The following is a 21,635-nucleotide window of genomic DNA, read 5'->3' on the forward strand; positions in this document are numbered from 1 at the left end:
AAGGCCACTGTTAGTACTTTACTTTCTTCTGATCACCTACCTGGGGGACTGGTTTGGTCAGAAGCTTCTTCTCGGCCGTGTTCCACTTCTGTCTGTGGATGATAAAACAAAGAGGGAATTCAGCCATAAAGGCCAACTAAATAGACTGTTATGTTTTTTAGTAACTTTCCACTGTTGGCCAACCAAATCAGCAGTTGGTGGTTGTCGATGCCAGTTTGGTATCTCTTTTGAAAGAACATTTGGAAAGAAAGAAGTTATGTAAGTCTCAGTTGTGACATGATTACAACATCAAGCCTGTAGACAGTGTATTTTCATTTGTATACACAGCTAAAGAGGGAGGGGAATGGAATTATGTATATTTCTAAAGAAGATAGGGGAGAGAGGGCCCTTCAGTGCACTATAATATATGTTTAGTTCTTTATTATGCATTTTCAAACCACTCACCTTTTTATGTAAATGTTGAGCACCACAATCACTGCTGTGACAAGGAAAAGAGCCCAAAATGCTGCCAGGACCACCATTAAATGGGCTGATTCTGGAAGACGAGAAAATACACTATTAGAACTGATCAGACCATGGTTTTGTATATAAAATATTCCCTCCAGATGACATGCAACATCATATACTGTAACTTCATATCCCTGTCTGCATGCCATTGTTTTGTTGAGATACACAGGGCAGACATAACAACTTTCACCTCCAGGTCTGTACAGTTCAGTGATCCAAGGGCATTTTGGGCCTTACAGAAGTACAGTCCACTGTCATCAGAATCTATTTCTTTGAAGGTGTGTTCTTTCCCCATCCCTAATCTTAGTGAAGTTAGTGGTCCTGACCTCTGAAACCAGGTGTAGGTCTCTGCTGCAGGGTTGGCGTCATTGCTGCAGGTCATAGTCAGACGACTGCCGTTCACTACCTCGGGGCTCGGAATGACCTTAACAGAAACGTCCCTTGGAGCATCTGGAAGCAGATGTACAGAAAACAACATTGTTCTGCGTGTATTCATTTGACTGTATGTTAGTAGTACTGCATTTATACATTAATACAGACAATGAATCAACCAAGCCATCTCAGATGTACATTGGCCACTGCGAAGAGAAAACAACACATTTAAGATAGCTGACTACAGCATAAATCGCATCAAACCAACATTTATTGCTGACTTACATCTCACATCCAGCAGTATTGGTGTAGATATGCCTTGCCCCAGACCACAGGAGTAGCACCAAGTGTCATTAGGGGAAAGTGGACCTAGAGGACACTGTCCACCATGGACACCAGAGAAACCAGGGAGTGGGAGGCCATCTTTAAACCAGAGGAACTCTATTTGAGGAGGGTTACAGGTGAAGGTGCAGGCCAGGGTGACGTGGTCTCTCCTTAACAGGGCCATTTTCATTTAACTTTAGGAATAAGACTGACATGAAGAAGAAACATGTATAACCAAATATAGGACATGTTGAAGGGTTAATAACTGACCATCCTAGGTTAGGTAATACCTTAATTGTTTAGTGTGATGACATGTACACAAATCTAGATTTACCTGATATTGTCAGGTCCACACCCCATGGTCCTGTATATCCCTGAGGGGCCTGATTACGTTAATTTTCCTCAATTCTGAAGAAAACTCTGCCACTGTCATCTTCAGTCACATTGTTGAGTTTCAGTGTGCAGTTATTGTCTTGGTCATAAAACTCTGTTCTTCTACTGTATCTTGTCTTTTATCAGTCCAGATGTGTTATACACTCCATCAACTTGCTGTGAGCCGTCTAGTTTTGTATCGCCTCTTGGAGTGAACCATATCTTTCTTCTAATTATCTGGGTAGCTGGGTAGCTGTATGTACAGTCAAATACCACTGATGAGCCTTTTGCTGCACAGATAACGGTAGTCCTGAACCTGTCACTGTACCAGACTGACCAGTTCTGGGCCAGTGTGCCTGAAAACCGCGATTTAAAACATAAACACATTCAATCAATCAATCAAATGTATTTATAAATCCCTTTTTACATCAGCCGATGTCACAAAGGGCTATACAGAAACCCAGCCTAAAACACCAAACAGCCAGCAATGCAGATGTAGAAGCACGGTGGCTAGGAAAAACTCCCTAGAAAGGCAGGAACCTAGGAAGAAACCTAGAGAGGAACCAGGCTCTGAGGGGTGGCCAAGTGTAAATTATAACAGTACATGGCAAAGGTGTTCAAACGTTCACAGATGACCAGCAGGGTCAAATAATAATAATCACAGTGGTTGTAGAGGGTGCATCAGGTCAGCACCTCAGGAGTAAATGTCAATTGGCATTTCATAGCCGATCATTCAGAGTTAGAGACAGCAGGTGCGGTAGAGAGAGAGAGTCGAAAGCAGCAGGTCCGGGACAAGGTTAAACGTCCAGTGAACAGGTCAGAGTTCCATAGCCGCAGGCAAAACAGTTGAAACTGGAGCAGCAGCACGACCAGGTAGACTGGGGACAGCAAGGAGTCATCAGACCAGGTAGTCCTGAGGAATGGTCCTGGTGCTTAGGTCCTCCAAGAGAAGAGAAATAGAAAGAGAAAGAGAGAAAGAGAGAGAATTAGAGGGAATATACTTAAATTCACACAGGACACCGGATAAGACAGGAGAAATACTCCAGATATAACAGACTGGCTCTAGCCCCCGACACATAACTATTGCAGCATAATTATTGGACGCTGAGACAGGAGGGGTTGGGAGACACTGTGGCCCCATCCGACTGTACCCTCAGACAGGGCCAACCAGGCAGGATATAACCCCACCCACTTTGCCAAAGCACAGCCCCCATACCACTAGAGGGATATCTTCAACCACCAACTTACTACCCTGAGACAAGGCAGAGTACAGCCCACGAAGATCTCCCCCAACGTCTTTCACATGGGTAGGCAGACCATTGCATAAAAATTGAGCTCTATAGGAGAAAGCCCTGCCTCCAGCTGTTTTTTACTTAGAAATTCTAGGGACAATAAGGAGGCCTGCGTCTTGTGACCGTAGCGTACATGTACGTATGTACGGCAGGACCAAATCGGAAAGATAGATAAGAGCAAGCCCATGTAATGCTTTATAGGTTAGCAGTAAAACCTTGATATCAGCCCTAGCCTTAACAAGAAGCCAGTGTAGAGAGGCTAGCACTGGAGTAATATGATCAAATCTTTTGGTTCTAGTCAAGATTCTAGCAGCCGTGTTTAGCACTAACTGAAGTTTATTTAGTGCTTTATCCGGGTAGCCGGAAAGTAGAGCATTGCAGTGGTCTAATCTTGAAGTGATAAAAGCATGGATACATTTTTCTGCATAATTTTTGGACAGAAAGTTTCAGATTTTTGCAATGTTACGTAGATGGAAAAAAACTGTCCTTGAAACAGTCTTGATATGTTCGTCAAAAGAGAGATCAGGGTCCAGAGTAATGCTGAGGTCGTCACAGTTTTATTTGAGGCAACTGTACAACCATCAAGATTAATTGTCAGATCCAACAGAAGATCCCTTTGTTTCTTGGGACCTAGAACTAGCATTTCTGTTTTGTCCGAGTTTAAAAGTAAAACATTTGCCACCATCCACTTCATTATGTCTGAAACACAGGCTTCCAGGAATGGCAATTTTGGGGCTTCACCATGTTTCATTGAAATGTACAGCTGTGTAAGTTAAATGTACAGCAGTGAAAGTTAACATTATGTTTCCGAAGACCACCAAGATCACCAAGAGGTAAAATATATAGTGAAAACAATTGAGGTCCTAAAACGGAACCTTGAGGAACACCAAAATTTACAGTTGATTTGTCAGAGGACAAACCATCCACAGAGACAAACTGATATCATTCCGACAGATAAGATCTAAACCAGGCCAGAACTTGTCCATGTAGACCAATTTGGGCTTGCAATCTCTCAAAGAATGTGGTGATCGATGGTATCAAAAGCAGCACGAAGGTCTAGGAGCACGAGGACAGATGCAGAGCCTTGGTCTGATGCCATGAAAAGGTAATTTACCACCTTCACCAGTGCAGTCTCAGTGCTATGATGGGGTCTAAAATCAGACTGAAGCATTTCGTGTACGTTGTTAGTCTTCAGGAAGGCAGTGAGTTGCTGCGCAACAGCTTTTTAAATTTTTTTGAGAGGAATGTGAGATTTGATATATGCTGATAGTTTTTTATATTTTCTGGGTCAAGGTTTGGCTTTTTCAAGAGAGGCTTTATTACTGCCACTTTTAGTGAGTTTGGTACACATCCGGTGAATAGGAAGCCATTTATTGTGTTCAACATAGGAGGGCCAAGCACAGGAAGTTTAGTTGGAATAGGGTCCAGTATGCAGCTTGAAGGTTTAGAGGCCATGACTATTTTCATCAACGTGTCAAGAGATATATTATTAAAAATTGTGAGTGTCTCCCTTGATCCTAGGTCCTGGCAGTGTTGTGCAGATTCAGGACAACTGAGCTTTGGAGAAATATGCAGATTTAAAGAGCAGTCCGTAATTTGCTTTCTAATGATCATGATCTTTTCATCAAAGAAGTTCACGAATTTATCACTGCTGAAGTGAAAGCCATCCTCTCTTGGGGAATGTTGCTTTTTAGATAGCTTTGCGACAGTATAAAAAATAAATGTAGGATTGTTCTTATTCTCTTCAATTAAGTTGGAAAAATAGGATGATCGAGCAGCAGTGAGGGCTCTTCAATACTGCATGGTACTGTCTTTCCAAGCTAATCGGAAGACTTCCAGTTTGGTGTAGCGCCATTTCCGTTCCAATTTTCTGGAAACTTGCTTCAGGGTTCGGGTATTTTCTGTATACCAGGGAGCTAGTTTCTTATGACAAAGGTTTTTTGGTTTTAGGGGTGCGACTGCATCTAGTGTATTACGCAAGGTTAAATTAAGTTCCTCAGGTGGTTAACCGATTGTTGTACTCTGACATCCTTGGGTAGGTGGAGGGAGTCTGGATGGGCAACTAGGAATCTTTGGTTTGTCCGAGAATTTATAGCATGGCTTTTGATGATCCTTGGTTGGGGTCTGAGCATATTATTTGTTGTGATTGCAAACGTAATAAAATGCTGGTCCGAAAGTCCAGGATTATGAGGAAAATCATTAAGATCCACAATATTTATTCCACGGGTGTCACGTCCTGACCAGCAGAGGGAGCAATTGTATTAGTTTTGGTCAGGATATGGCAGGGTTTTGTTTGTTAAGTGTTGTGTTGGTGATTGGACTTCCAATTGAAGACAGGTGTGTTGAGTTGCCTTTGATTGGGAGTCCTATATAGTAGTGTGTGTTTTTCTTTGGGGTTGTGGGTAGTTGTTCTTGCATTGCGTTTTGTGTGCCTGCAAGACTGTTCCTGTCGTGTGTATTGTTTTTTGTCCGGTGGATGCTTTACTCTTTGTTTTTATTAAAATATGAGTATCCACATTCCCGCTGCGCCTTGGTCCATTCTTGAAGACAGGTGTTACAGAACTACCCACCACAAAATGACCAAGCAGCGGAAGAGGAAGGACCATCGGTTGGATGAATGGACATGGGAGGACATCCTGGATGGCAAGGGATCCTACACCTGGGAAGAGATCCTGGCCGGAAGGGATCGCCTCCCATGGGAACAGGTGGAGGCACTGAGAAGAGCGGAGGCAGCAGGAAAAGGGAGCGAACGTTATGCTGGAACACGGCTGGCAAGGAAGCCGGAGAGGCACCCCCAATAATTTTTTTGGGGGGGGCACACGGGTAGTTTGGCCAGGCCAAGGAAGAGCCGTAAGCCAGCTACCCGTGATTACAGGGAGGTGCGTATGAGGTGGAGGGCGCCATGTTTCGCTGACGTATGCACCATCTCGTCTATACATACGCACAGCCCAGTCCGCCCTGTACCAGCATGTGCCAGGGCGAGGTGAGCATCGAGCCGGAAGGGGTGATGCCAACCCTGCGCTCAAGACCGCCAGTGCGCCTCTACGGTCCGGTGTTTCCTGCTATACGCACTAGCATGGAGGTGCGTGTCTCCAGGCTGGCACGTCCAGTACCAGCCCCACGCCTCAGGCGTCTCGTGCGTCAGCCCAGCCTCGCCAGTAAAGAGTCACCAGAGCTGCCCGCCAGTCAAGAGTCGCCAGAGCTGCCCGCCAGTCAAGAGTCGCCAGAGCTGCCTGCCAGGCAAGAAACGCCGGAGCTGCCCGCCAGTCAAGAGTCGCCGGAGCTGCCCGCCAGTCAAGAGTTGCCAGAGCTGCCCGCCAGTCAAGATTCACCAGAGCTGCCCGCCAGTCAAGAGTCGCCAGAGCTGCCGGCCAGTCAAGAGTCGCCAGAGCCGCCCGCCAGTCAAGAGTCGCCAGAGCCGCCCGCCAGTCAAGAGTCGCCAGAGCCGCCCGCTAGTCAGGAGCTGCCAGAGCGGCCCAACTGCCCGGAGCTGCCAGAGTGGCCCGACTGCCCGGATCTGCCAGAGTGGCCCGACTGCCCGGAGCTGCCAGAGTGGCCCGACTGCCCGGAGCTGCCAGAGTGGCCCGACTGCCCGAATCTGCCAGAGTGGCTCGACTGCCCGGATCAGTTAGAGTGGCCTGTCTGCCCGGCCCAGCCCGAGTGGCCCGCCTGCCCGGCCCAGCCCGAGTGGCCCGCCTGCCCGGATCTGCCAGAGTGGCCCGCCTGCCCGGATCTGCCAGGGTGACCCGCCTGTCCTCCGGTCCAGCCAGGGTGACCCGCCTGTCCTCCGGTCCAGCCCGAGTGGCCCGCCTGTCCTCCGGCCCAGCCCGAGTGGCCCGCCTGTCCTCCGGCCCAACCCGAGTGGCCCGCCTGTCCTCCGGCCCAGCCCGAGTGGCCCGCCTGTTCTCCGGGCCAGCCCGAGTGGCCCGCCTGTCCTCCGCCCAGCCCGAGTGGGCCGCCTGTCCGCCGGCCCAGCCCGAGTGGCCCGCCTGTCCTCCGGCCCAGCCCGAGTGGCCCGCCTGTCCTCCGGCCCAGCCCGAGTGGCCCGTCTGCCCAGCACAGCTATCGGCGCCACCGAAGTGGGCGACGCCGAAGGTGGAGCGAGATCCACGTCCCGCACCTGAGCCACCTCCAGGATAGGTGGGTTGGGGAGGGAGGGTGTAGCACAGTGCCGTCATTGAAGGCAGCCACCCTCCCTTCCTCCCTTATTGTTTAGGGGTTATTGTTTATGGGTTTTGTTGGGGTATTGGGGAGAGTAGAGTTAACATAGATAACTGTAGAATATATTGACAGTGCATAGCGGCTTTAGCCCTGTAGGAAGGAGAGTTGTATTCCAGAAAATATATAATTAATACAATCTTTGATCCAAGAACGTAGTACCAACATCTCTGCTGTGTGTTATCTGACCTGCAGTGTCCGGGCGAATACTTCTTATTGAAGACTGGGGGGTTGTGGAGAAGTACTGATGTCAACATAAAACATCTATTTCGGTGAAATTTCTGTCAAACTTCTGCTTTTTGGAGAGAAGAAAATTCCAACAGCCACAACAATATCATAACCAAACCATCAAACTGATTTGTGTTATTTTGCAATAACACCCATTGGGCAAAAACTGGTTGAATCAACGTTGTGTCCATGTCATTTCAACCCCAAAAATCAATGTTATGACATTGAATCAACATGAAAAACTGATTGGATTTGCATAAAGTAATCAATGTAAGGGGATTGTCTTTTTTTCACCAAACTTTTAACCTAAATCTAATGACATGGAGACATGTGTTGTTGATTTCACGTTGAATACACATCAGTTGACAACTCAATACCTCGCAGGTAAAAATTCAAAACTAGATGTTGAACTGACATCTGTGCCCAGTGGGCAGAGGAGGTATACAACATGGCATGACATATATTTCAAGATGAATATACTCAACAGTTTTGTTTGAATGAATTACTTGAGAGGTTTTGAGTTATTACAGTTACCAAAAGTGTAGTAATTCCACCATTACTGCTAAATGCTGGATAAACAGATGACACAGACTCATTTTGCTGCTATATGTTTATTATTAGGCTTTTGAAAGTTGTAAAGGATAGACACAGATACACGCGTACAGAGATGATCTGAGTTTTAGTAATACACAACTCTGGGATTATATTTGAATTTGAATGAATATAGAGTTCAATAACAATTCCATGCATGAATACTCATAATCCCTCACAACATTATATGGTTTGGAATATGTTATCACATACAGAAGGTAATTTTAAGGTACTTTTACGATTTTATGTCGAAATGCTCTAGACTACAACCAGGACGTGAAAGGAACATTTTTATTTTTAAAGGATATTTTGGAGCCATGAGAGTTTATTTGAAAATTAAGCCTCCAAACTTGACATGTACAGGTTTTCCATATTTGTTCAGTAGTTTTTCATTCAGCCACACCCTGACTCCTTGATGACACAGTGTTCACCACTGAGCACGTAACCCTTGTCGCACAGGCAACCCTCCACACAGACCTTGGAACAGATCTCTGGGACATTGGGATCGGCACAGGTAGCAGGGCAGGCAGTGCCACATAGCTCATAGTGGCTGTGGTATGGGCAAGCAAGGGCTGTTCGAGTTGAGAAAAAACAAACATCACAAATGCAGTCCTAATACATTTTGCAAATGCAGAAGTTGGTCTATCGTGTCATTATACACATTTGAGGAGGTCTGATTTCCTAAATGTGATGTTTTGTTATAGCTGAGTACTAACGGCAGTTGGAGGCCTTTCTCCACAGTGGTGAGACTACAGCCCCAGCCTGCTGACATTGGGCCACGTAGTTAGCCAAGGCCTCACACAACACCTCCTGTCGACCCTCATTCAGACACACATCATAGAGGCAGTTTGAGGCAAACTCCTTCACCGGCACTTTCTTATGACACTGTTCAAATGGGCCCCCTCCATCTGTCATCAAACCACAGTACTGTGGTCCAGTGTAAAGCGCCCGGTCTGCATCTGAGCACGTGGGGCAGTTGCTGTTACAGACGTGCCAGCAGAATGGGTCACCGTCGGCAACACTCCAGGATGCCACCCAAGCCGTGGTATTTGCTGAAAGCACACCTGTGGGAGTGGTGAAGTCATCTGCTTTGTTACCATTGTAGTTGCCACAGATGCCACCGAGGTTGTTGTAGTAACTGCTGCTGATGGTCACCATGAAGAAGGCAGTCCAGTCAAAAGTGATCTTCAGGCCGACATCTGTCTGGATGGTCCCTTGGAAACCAGACTCTGTGATTCTGATGTTGCCAGACTCCAAACTCACAGGGAGGTCAGACCTAATGCCATCAATCTGAGACGATAGAGAGATGAGGATTTAAAGAGGACTTAAAGCGGATGGAGAGCATAGAGGATTCTTACATTCAATTTCAACATGGAAAATCTGTATCAAGTATAACTGGAAGCCACCCACCTCCACTGTCCCTCTTTGGCCAGTGAGAATGGTGATCCTGTGACCACTCAGGTCTATGATGGCTGATTTGAGGAAGGAGCCTTTGGAGTTGGCGCGCAGCTCATTCTTGGTCAGGATGCTGAACTGAGGCAGGGAGGGATCTTTGCCCGTCGTATTCACCAGAATGTAGGAGCAGGTGCCCATGAAGGAGAAGGGCTGGCCGTCGAACGTGCTGTAGTGAGGGTCACCGAACAACCAGCAGGTGGCCTTGGACTGGGCCACACATACCGCCTTATTGTCCAACAACACACAGTTTTCTTTCTCACGGCACTCAGTGTCCTCACAGGAGTCTGACAAAATGGGTATTAGAGATGTTAACATAGCTTGCTCATTGCAATATCATAATAGAAACATCAACAATGTAAAAAATTCCACATCCAAATGTACTAACGCAAAGCCATATCTGTTTGGTTGCATTATTATTAATGTTTTTAACCTGTGCTGTAGCAGTCCATGACTCCATTCTTCAACCCACATTTCTGACCCTCTTTGCACTGTGAGTTCTTGCAGGTGAATACTCCTGCTGCACAGCTGCAGGTCTCAGAACAGTTGCCCAGCATCACAGACTGGCCAGACTGAAAACCAGCAAGACATGTCAATGATATCATTGAGTTTACACTATGGTGGAAACCATAGGACGACTGTAAACAATAAATATTTACCAACGATAGTGATTGATTATATTATTTGCACTTTATATTTGCATTTAGCGTAGAACAGATATAGGCCTATAATTGTAATACTCACTTTAGGATACCATTGAGTTTTTGAGATATGAAATAACAATTTACTTGTCAATACACAATAAATCAGTATTCACCTTGTAATAGAGTCCATCAACCACACAGCCACAGTTCTCCAGTAGGACACACTTGCCACCATCAAACACAAAGCCGTCGTCACACTGGCAGCCCTCCTGGCATAGTGGGCATTTGGGAGACTCACTGAGAGAGTCACAGGTGGAAGAACAGGTGTCGGCACACAACTCATAGTGACTGTTAGCTGGACACGTCAGAGCTAGAGGACAGATGGAAATGGGAGGAGATGTATGTTATCAAAAAACTTAAATCAGCTTCAGCTTCAATTGTTTTTCAGCAGAGCATTAGGTCAGAAGAATATTGCACACTAAGATAAACCAGGATAAGGTAAATTAACTTTCAACATCAAAATTCACTCACGACAAAACAGGTCAGATCTCCAGCTGCTGACAAGGCCACCGGATGCCTGACAGAAAGTCACATAAGTCTGTAAGTGGCGGCACAGGGCATCTCCACCCTCTCCCTCCTTCATGCACTCCTCAAAGTGCTCTTGTGGTGGCACAACAGCATGGCATTGGGCAAATGGACCCTTGGTTGACTTTATGATGCTACAAGCCGGCGGGGGTCCACTGGTGGGAGGACACTTCAAGCCACCGTCACATCCTGTCTGACATTTGACCCCTTCCTGAACCACTAACCACCCCGCTGCAAACTTCTCCACAGACGACTCCTGCAGCCCACTGGGCAGCAGGAAGTCATCCTCCTTCTTGTCATTATAGTTGCCACAGAGACCACCGGTAACACCTTTGTAAGTGGATGGAAGCTGTATGATGGCGCCAGCAATGGTGTCGTAGGTCACCATCAAGCCAAAGTCTGTTACCACGATGATGTTAATGCCGTTCTGGTAGGCCCTGACCTTTCCATCTCCGAGTGACAGTGGGAGATTTGTTGCAACGTCATCCACCTGTGAAAGGAGGAAAGATTGAAAACATCAGTTTTTCGAATCAAGTGTTGCTTTTTAATACTGAAATGAGTAGATCAAGACAGAAAACTACCGTTATTTCCCATATAACTCTGGGAGACATAGATATCTTGTATTTGTAGGCCTGTATGTCAACCCTCCTGGTGACCATTGCATCATCCATCTTGGTCAACTGCTGCACTGACACAACAAATGGAGCCATCGATCCGTCTTTCTCCACAACCTCCGACATTTTGTACACACAGTCCCCGTGTAGGCTGAAGCAGCTGCCATCGAACGAGTGGAATCTCCTGGCCCCGCTCACATGGCAGGTGCCCGTGCTCATGGGTATACAAGCCTGCAACCCGTCTTGGACCTGGCACTTCTCATTGGGACCGCAGGCAAACTTCACATTACACCCCACGTGTCCATCCTTGTTACACACACAGCGCTCTTTGCACTGGCCGTTGGGGAAGAACACCTGGCCCATCTGGTAGTACTGGCTTTGGTGAACGCAGCCACATTCAGACAGCATCACACACTCACTGTCACTCAGTATGAAGCCGTCGTCACAGACACAGCCCTCGGTGCACAGGGAGTTCTCACAGCTCTCAGGCTCATCGAGGCCGCTGCAGGTCTGGGGGCAGCCTGAGGCACACACCTCATAGTGGCTGTTGGCCTTGCAGGAAGATGCTACAACACATTATGTCAAACATGATAGAATTTAATGTTGTAACGATCATAATTGTTACTGTCGTTGTTTTGAAATACACATCTGATGAGGTGTGTCTGTACACTACTTACGACAGAAGCTGTCCGACCTCCACTGTTCCACCTTGGCAGGGGCATCCTGGCAGGCAGTGGTGTAGGTGCTGAGGGCATTACAGAGGGCAGAGGCATGGCCACGGTACAGACACATATCAAACACACAGTCCTCATAGTACTCTGTGGGGTCCACCTTGGCGTGGCAGTGCTTGAACGGACCGTTTTTGTCTGTGATCCTGCCGCAGTACTTCCCTGTTTGGTAATCAAGCATCAGGCTGTGGTCACAGGTGGGGCACTTCTTGCCGTCGCAGTCGCTGGAGCAGCCAGGGTCGTTCCCCACTTTCCAGCTGTCCCCAAATACTGTTGGGGTGTTGGCAGGGCTCTTGTCTGGTTTGAGGAGGTCGTCGTTCCGTTGGCCGTTCCAGTTTCCGCAGAGCCCTCCGATGAGGTCTGAGTAGGAGCTGGGGAGGGTTAGGGAGACGTGGCTGTTCCAGTTGAACTTCAGTGTCAGGCCAAATTTGGTCTTCACCACCCCGAAATACCCACTGCGGAAGATGGACAGTTGGCCATCTTCTACATCAAATGGCAAGTTCACATACTGGTTGTTGACCTGGGAAGAGAGAAAGAAACGTTAATGAAACACGAAGGACGATACTGTCCTGATATTTCCTCTTTCATTAAGTAGTATAATCAGAAAAGCTCATTGACCAAGTAAACCCGGAATGCAGTTATGTCATTCATTTGGAATGGAAAACATTTTAAGGTAGCTTACCAATACTTTGCCAGGGTTGTCCCTACTCATGGTGATGATGTTTTTGAAGACAATGACGGTGACTGTCTTTGTGTAAGACACTGCCGTGTTCCTCCCCCTATTCTGATTCTTTACAAGCACCTCAAAAGGCGCCAGAGACATGTCATCTTTGCTGACCAATTTGGAGAGAACGTAAGTACACGTTCCCTGGAGGTCAAACCTCTTGCCATCAAACGTGCGGTAGTGGGGGTCGCCTGAACCTTGGCAAGTGGCATAAGATGTTGGGTAGCAATCTCTCTTACCACTCTGCTGGCCACACATCTCTGACTTCTTGCATGCTGTTGCTTTGCATTCAACCTTGGCTGTTCCTGGATTGCATTCACACTGCTTTGTGCATTTGTCATCTTCCCAGAACTTCATTCCAGACGGGTAGTATCGTCCTTCATAAGAGCAGCCACAGCTCTCCTTGGAGACGCATTTGTCTCCACTGAGGACAAAGCCCTTGTTGCATTGACAGGTCTCCACACAGGGTTCCTTGCACTTTGCTTCGGCATCTAGATCTGAACAAGAGGCAGGGCAAGCTGTGCCACATGCCTCGTAGTAGCTGTTTGACGGACATTCCAATGCTGCAAATGTGAAATGAGAAAATAGATTTAAATAATAGTGAAAAGTGCAATCTAAAAATCTGCATGAAATGTCTGGAAAGAGGAAAACTCACAGCATCCAGTGATTGTCCTCCACTCAGGGCTAATTTTGACCCCCTCGGCCAAACAGGCATCATTGTAGCTTTTCAGGTTCTCACAGAGGAACTGATAGATGCCTTTATTGATGCAGACGTCATAGACACAGTTGTCCATGAACATTCCTGGGTCGAGGACCTTGTGGCAGCTGGTGAATGGGCCATCTTTTTTGGCCAAGAGACCACATAACTTCTCTCCCTTGTATTTCTGTTGGAGAGCCGGAGTGCAGCTAGGACATTCCCCTTGGCAGTCATCATGACAGAACAAGTCGCCGTCTTCAGTTCTCCAGCTCTGGGCAAACTTCACCACTGTGGGTTCCTTGTTACCTTTGGGGTTAGTGAACTCGTCATTGTGATCTCCGTTGTAGTTCCCACAGAGCCCACCCAGGGTGCGGAAATAGCTGCTGGGGACAGTGATGTAGAACTTCATGTTCCAGTCGTACATAACCTTCAGGCCAAAGTTTGTCTTCAGAACAGCATAGCTGCCACTATACACCACTGTTAGGTTTCCACTGGCTAGGGTCACAGGCAGGTAGACATTCTCACCATTCACCTAAGAAAAGATCAATAAGCATATGGAAAAACCACTCATTTTCCTCCTGGATTGACCAAATTTACCATGGAACCAACCCCAATCCTGATCATTTCCCTCTGGTCTCTTGGTACTTACCTCAACCTTCCCTTTATGCGTGCTGATCACAACAGTCAGCCCATAGACCGTGACTGAGACTTTCCTTACGAAAGACACCATGTTGTTCCCTCTGTGGTTGTTCTTGGTCAAGACAGTGAACGGGATGAGGCCAGGTTCAGATTTAACAACCGTGGCCATGATGTAAGAGCAGGTGCCCTGGAAGTCAAATCGCTCCCCGTCAAAGGTGAGGTAGTGGGGGTCGCCCACAGCTCTGCAGGTGGCCTTGGACTGGGCCACACATACCGCCTTATTGTTCATCACCGCACAGTTTTCATTCTCACGGCATTCATTGTCCTCACAAGGGTCTGACAAAATGTACATTAGAGACGTTAGCAAATCCAGCTCATAGTAATATTAAAAAAATAACATTTACAAAGTCCATAATTCCACATCCAAATTCACTAACACAAAGCCATATCTGTTTGGTTTTATTATTATTCATGTTTTTAACCTGTGATGTAGCAGTCCATGACTCCATTCTTCAAACCACATTTTTGACCCTCTTTGCACTGTGAGTTCTTGCAGGTGAACACTCCTGCTGCACAGCTGCAGGTCCCAGAACAGTTGCCAAGCATCACAGATTGGCCAGACTGAAAATCAGCAAAACAAGTCAATGATATCATTTAGTGTTTATACTATGGTATAAACCATAGATTTATTTTAAACAATAAATATTTACCAAGGTTAGTGATTGATTATATTATTTGCACTTTATATTTGCATTTAGCGTAGAACAGATACAGGCCTAAAATTGTATTTATCACTTTAGGATACCATTTAATTTTTGGGATATGAAAAAAAATTTACTTGTCAATACACAATAAATCAGTATTCACCTTGTAATAGTGTCCATCAACCACACAGCCACAGTTCTCCAGTAGGACACACTTGCCACCATCAAACACAAAGCCGTCGTCACACTGGCAGCCCTCCTGGCATAGTGGGCATTTGGGAGACTCACTGAGAGAGTCACAGGTGGAAGAACAGGTGTCGGCACACAACTCATAGTGACTGTTAGCTGGACACGTCAGAGCTAGAGGACAGATGGAAATGGGAGGAGATGCATGTTATCAAAAAACTTAAATCAGCTTCAGCTTCAATTGTTTTTCAGCAGAGCATTAGGTCAGACAAATATTGCACACTAAGATAAACCAGGATAAGGTAAATTAACTTTCAATATCAAAATTCACTCACAACAAAACTGGTCAGATCTCCAGCTGCTGACAAGGCCACCGGATGCCTGACAGAAAGTCACATAAGTCTGTAAGTGGCGGCACAGGGCATCTCCACCCTCTCCCTCCTTCATGCACTCCTCAAAGTGCTCTTGTGGTGGCACAACAGCATGGCATTGGGCAAATGGACCCTTGGTTGACTTTATGATGCTACAAGCCGGCGGGGGTCCACTGGTGGGAGGACACTTCAAGCCACCGTCACATCCTGTCTGACATTTGACCCCTTCCTGAACCACTAACCATCCCGCTGCAAACTTCTCCACAGACGACTCCTGCAGCCCACTGGGCAGCAAGAAGTCATCCTCCTTCTTGTCATTATAGTTGCCACAGAGACCACCGGTAACACCTTTGTAAGTGGATGGAAGCTGTATGATGGCGCCAGCAATGGTGTCGTAGGTCACCATCAAGCCAAAGTCTGTTACCACGATGATGTTAATGCCGTTCTGGTAGGCCCTGACCTTTCCATCTCCGAGTGACAGTGGGAGATTTGTTGCAACGTCATCCACCTGTGAAAGAAGGAAAGATTGAAAACATCAGTTTTTCGAATCAAGTGTTGCTTTTTAATACTGAAATGAGTAGATCAAGACAGAAAACTACCGTTATTTCCCATATAACTCTGGGAGACATAGATATCTTGTATTTGTAGGCCTGTATTTCAACCCTCCTGGTGACCATTGCATCATCCATCTTGGTCAACTGCTGCACTGACACAACAAATGGAGCCATCGATCCGTCTTTCTCCACAACCTCCGACATTTTGTACACACAGTCCCCGTGTAGGCTGAAGCAGCTGCCATCGAACGAGTGGAATCTCCTGGCCCCGCTCACATGGCAGGTGCCCGTGCTCATGGGTATACAAGCCTGCAACCCGTCTTGGACCTGGCACTTCTCATTGGGACCGCAGGCAAACTTCACATTACACCCCACGTGTCCATCCTTGTTACACACACAGCGCTCTTTGCACTGGCCGTTGGGGAAGAACACCTGGCCCATCTGGTAGTACTGGCTTTGGTGAACGCAGCCACATTCAGACAGCATCACACACTCACTGTCACTCAGTATGAAGCCGTCGTCACAGACACAGCCCTCGGTGCACAGGGAGTTCTCACAGCTCTCAGGCTCATTGAGGCCGCTGCAGGTCTGGGGGCAGCCTGAGGCACACACCTCATAGTGGCTGTTGGCCTTGCAGGAAGATGCTACAACACATTAGGTCAAATTTAGAATTTTATTTTGGTACCAGGAGCTGTTAGCTAGACAAACCACTTCTGACTTATTGTTACGACCATAATTGTTACAGTCTTTGTTTTGAAATACACATCTGATGAGGTGTGTCTGTACACTACTTACGGCAGAAGCTGTCCGACCTCCACTGCTCCACCTTGGCAGGGGCATCCTGGCAGGCAGTGGTGTAGGTGCTGAGGGCATTACAGAGGGCAGAGGCATGGCCACGGTACAGACACATATCAAACACACAGTCCTCATAGTACTCTGTGGGGTCCACCTTGGCGTGGCAGTGCTTGAACGGACCGTTTTTGTCTGTGATCCTGCCGCAGTACTTCCCTGTTTGGTAATCAAGCATCAGGCTGTGGTCACAGGTGGGGCACTTCTTGCCGTCGCAGTCGCTGGAGCAGCCAGGGTCGTTCCCCACTTTCCAGCTGTCCCCAAATACTGTTGGGGTGTTGGCAGGGCTCTTGTCTGGTTTGAGGAGGTCGTCGTTCCGTTGGCCGTTCCAGTTTCCGCAGAGCCCTCCGATGAGGTCTGAGTAGGAGCTGGGGAGGGTTAGGGAGACGTGGCTGTTCCAGTTGAACTTCAGTGTCAGGCCAAATTTGGTCTTCACCACCCCGAAATACCCACTGCGGAAGATGGACAGTTGGCCATCTTCTACATCAAATGGCAAGTTCACATACTGGTTGTTGACCTGGGAAGAGAGAAAGAAACGTTAATGAAACACGAAGGACGATACTGTCCTGATATTTCCTCTTACATTAAGTAGTATAATCATAAAAGCTTATTAACCAGTAAACCCGGAATGCAATTATGTCATTCATTTGGAATGGATAACATTTTAAGGTAGCTTACCAATACTTTGCCAGGGTTGTCCCTACTCATGGTGATGATGTTTTTGAAGACAATGACGGTGACTGTCTTTGTGTAAGACACTGCCATGTTCCTCCCCCTATTCTGATTCTTTACAAGCACCTCAAAAGGCGCCAGAGACTTGTCATCTTTGCTGACCAATTTGGAGAGAACGTAAGTACACGTTCCCTGGAGGTCGAACCTCTTGCCATCAAACGTGCGGTAGTGGGGGTCGCCTGAACCTTGGCAAGTGGCATAAGATGTTGGGTAGCAATCTCTCTTACCACTCTGCAGGCCACACATCTCTGACTTCTTGCATGCTGTTGCTTTGCATTCAACCTTGGCTGTTCCTGGATTGCATTCACACTGCTTTGTGCATTTGTCATCTTCCCAGAACTTCATTCCAGACGGGTAGTATCGTCCTTCATAAGAGCAGCCACAGCTCTCCTTGGAGACGCATTTGTCTCCACTGAGGACAAAGCCCTTGTTGCATTGACAGGTCTCCACACAGGGTTCCTTGCACTTTGCTTCGGCATCTAGATCTGAACAAGAGGCAGGGCAAGCTGTGCCACATGCCTCGTAGTAGCTGTTTGATGGACATTCCAATGCTGCAAATGTGAAATGAGAAAATAGATTTAAATAATAGTGAAAAGTGCAATCTAAAAATCTGCATGAAAAGTCTGGAAAGCGGAAAACTCACAGCATCCAGTGATTGTCCTCCACTCAGGGCTAATTTTGACCCCCTCGGCCAAACAGGCATCATTGTAGCTTTTCATGTTCTCACAGAGGAACTGATAGATGCCTTTATTGATGCAGACGTCATAGACACAGTTGTCCATGAACATGCCTGGGTCCAGGACCTTGTGGCAGCTGGTGAATGGGCCATCTTTTTTGGCCAAGAGACCACATAACTTCTCTCCCTTATATTTCTGTTGGAGAGCCGGAGTGCAGCTAGGACATTCCCCTTGGCAGTCATCATGACAGAACAAGTCGCCGTCTTCAGTTCTCCAGCTCTGGGCAAACTTCACCACTTTGGGTTCCTTGTTACCTTTGGGGTTAGTGAACTCGTCATTGTGATCCCCGTTGTAGTTCCCACAGAGCCCACCCAGGGTGCGGAAATAGCTGCTGGGGACAGTGATGTAGAACTTCATGTTCCAGTCGTACATAACCTTCAGGCCAAAGTTTGTCTTCAAAACAGCATAGCTGCCACTATACACCACCGTTAGGTTTCCCCTGGCTAGGGTCACAGGCAGGTAGACATTCTCACCATTCACCTAAGAAAAGATCAATAAGCATATGGAAAAACCACTCATTTTCCTCCTGGATTGACCAAATTTACCATGGAACCGACCCCAATCCTGATCATTTCCCTCTGGTCTCTTGGTACTTACCTCAACCTTCCCTTTATGCGTGCTGATCACAACAGTCAGCCCATAGACCGTGACTGAGACTTTCCTTACGAAAGACACCCTGTTGTTCCCTCTGTGGTTGTTCTTGGTCAGGACAGTAAACGGGATGAGGCCAGGTTCAGATTTAACAACCGTGGCCATGACGTAAGAGCAGGTGCCCTGGAAGTCAAATCGCTCCCCGTCAAAGGTGAGGTAGTGGGGGTCGCCCACAGCCCTGCAGATTGCTTTGGAGATGTGGGCACAAACCCCCTTTGTACATTCTTCCTTTTCTCTGCATTTGACGTTCTCACAGGTGTCTGGTGGTGGAGTGGGTGGTGCAGTGCCTGAGGGAGTACAAAAGTAACATTCAAGACTAACACTAGTTTTCATGCAGTGCATTTTTTTGTATTGCGTATTGTTTTATTGTGTTGCGTAGAATTGCAATGTGTTGAGTTGCAAAGGGTTGTTAAAGATTTGTACTCTTTAACAGGGGAGGTATTGAGGGGCAGTTGATAGGCTATTTAAGTGGATGTGTCTATAAACAGCGTACCTTTGGAACATACTCCTGTTGTAGCGTAGCCGTCTCTTGGCATGCCACCATAAACGTAAACAGCCATGAGGGAGTTGCCTTTGATTGAGAAATGCTGTTGCTGCTCTCCCAATGGAATATTTACCCACACGTACTTAGGGTCTGAGTTGAATGATGTCCATTGGAGAGATTTCACACAATTATTTTTCTCACAGACTTTAACGGTTTTGATCCCTTCCCCCTCGGAGACAATGACCAACATGCTCTCGAATTTGCTCTGCGTGTCCACCGACCACTCATTGGCTAGATCAGACATTGGGAGGATGTTGGTGAGGAATGGATCGTAGGGCTTGTTGTTGCTGAAGTACATCACCATGACCTTCTTATCACTTTTGATGATCAGCGGATATTTGGGTTGGACAGAAACCACATACGCCTGCCCCTCATTCAGCTGTTTAGCAGTGGATACCTTTCCCTCAAAGATCTTCACTAGAGTGTTGTCCTCTGAGGCCACAATGTTGACAAAGTCTGTTGATTGGGTCATGTGCATGGAAGGAACCAGGTAATTGGTGGAGAGGCTCTGTACTGGTAGCAGTTGTTCGTAGACGTGATTGCAGCGGCCTCCATCTGCAACGCACTCATGTCCCCCCAGGACTGCCACAGGGTGCTTGGCTTTTACCCTGGTCCCAGTGAAAGTGGTGTAGCTTTGGTAGAGGTTGACCTGGTATGGTTCCATGGTAACAATCATCGCCCTTCTTTGCTTCCAGGAATCCACGCCACTGAGATTCATGTTGGAGACAGGGATGATCGTGATCTTGTTGGGCTCTTTGCCGTTGACAATAGACATAAGCTTGTGCATGTTGCTTGGACCCCCTACAGGGGTGAAGGCCACATAGTCAGTGCCCAGCTGGTCAGTCGGGAAGACCACACTGCTGTCTCCGGTCGAGAACTTGTAGTTGAAGGCCACCACCGAGATGTCAGAGTTGGAGGTGACCTGCACTGTTTTGGTGGAAGCTCCTGGACCCCCAATTTCAGCGGTACCAGGTATGCCGATCCATTTGGTGTTCTGTTTCTCTATTTTCACTGAGGTCGAGAAGCCGATTGCATTGACCTGAATTTGAACAATGGCTGGAAAATCCTGTGTGGTTATGGCCAGTTGAAGACTCTGATCATCATGGTAGCTCTGCAAATAGTTAGGCATAAAGGCAGTAATGAACTCCCTCCCCACTGGGCATGATCCGCTGACCACTAAAACATAAAGGAAGAAAGACAATTTTACAGATGAGCACCTGCATTATTTTTGCAACCATTTGACTAATGTAATATCAGTTTAATAATGAAACATATACTATAGCTTAATTAAGTACAGTACAATTGTCTTGCTCCGACTGCTCTTGCTGAATTCACTGACTGTCAAGTGTCAGTTTAGTAAGGCACAAAATAATTAGTTTTTTCTTGAATGACATGACCGTATACAAATGTTTGTGAACATAACAATACACATGCTGTCACTTCCACCTGAATAGCTTTATAACCAGTATTACATGTCTATATAGTGTGCCCTGCAGAACAAACAACATAAATGTACTATCTAATTAGAGGAGGCTAGGAAGATTTCATTTGCCAAGCTACGGTACTGTATTTGTTTACCCATAATGTTAGATAATAATAAATGATCAACTTGTTCAATTCTGTCAGTGATTACATGACATGGAATATTGAAAGGTAAACTGTGATTCTTACCAATGAATAGGGTGACAGCCACACAAAGCAGGAAAGTTGGCCCCATGGCTGGAAACCAAAATGCACAGTCAACAAATTATATGGAAAAAATGGAAAATGGATGTAAAAACAAAATCAGTTTTGTTTAGATTAGATTATAGAGTAGCTACTGACAGGAGAGAAGACATATGTAATTAATATTAAAGGCATTTACTTTCATTAATTTATATCCATCAATAAATTACATCCACAAAAATAATGTGATTACTATGCATTAATACATTGTACATGCATCTACAAAGACAGGAAATAGTTTATTTCAATTTACTTTCTTCTCCGTAATAATTTGGTCTTCAACTGATACTATTCACCAATATTTCTAATGCAAAAGACTGATCTGATGTCCATACTTTACCTGTTGGTGGGACCATGAAGGATATAACAGACAGGGAGGGATGAGAGGGTGTTTTATATTGTGAAGAGGATGGATAAAAATAACACATCCTTGACAAAATATTTAATTACCGTACTTATTAAGTCAACATAGTGTATATATGACTGTAATGCATATATTGACAACTTCACGTCTTTAGTTTCCATCTAACCAAAACATTTACATAGGCTTTGTCACGTCTACTCCCACTCCTCCCCTCCGGCGTTTGAAGTTGCC

General features: G+C 46.5%; 1 protein-coding gene across 1 annotated transcript; it reads right to left on the minus strand.

Annotated features, from left to right (window-relative positions):
• Window positions 1-7,908: 7,908 nt before the first annotated feature.
• Window positions 7,909-21,429, minus strand: LOC115176444 (IgGFc-binding protein-like). The gene is made up of 21 exons (XM_029736486.1): window positions 21,381-21,429; window positions 20,987-21,034; window positions 19,265-20,491; window positions 18,718-19,058; window positions 18,027-18,600; window positions 17,330-17,934; window positions 16,598-17,168; window positions 15,848-16,446; window positions 15,213-15,756; window positions 14,855-15,051; window positions 14,470-14,608; window positions 13,998-14,323; window positions 13,307-13,880; window positions 12,610-13,214; window positions 11,877-12,447; window positions 11,167-11,765; window positions 10,532-11,075; window positions 10,174-10,370; window positions 9,790-9,928; window positions 9,315-9,643; window positions 7,909-9,194 (listed from the first exon to the last, which is right to left on the minus strand). The coding sequence occupies exons 1-21, from the start codon at window positions 21,394-21,396 to the stop codon at window positions 8,616-8,618; spliced, it is 9,324 nt and encodes a 3,107-aa protein (XP_029592346.1). The 5' UTR covers window positions 21,397-21,429; the 3' UTR covers window positions 7,909-8,615.
• Between the last annotated feature and the right edge of the window lie 206 nt (window positions 21,430-21,635).

Source organism: Salmo trutta, chromosome 37, assembly GCF_901001165.1.
Source record: "Salmo trutta chromosome 37, fSalTru1.1, whole genome shotgun sequence".
NCBI lineage: Eukaryota > Metazoa > Chordata > Actinopteri > Salmoniformes > Salmonidae > Salmo > Salmo trutta.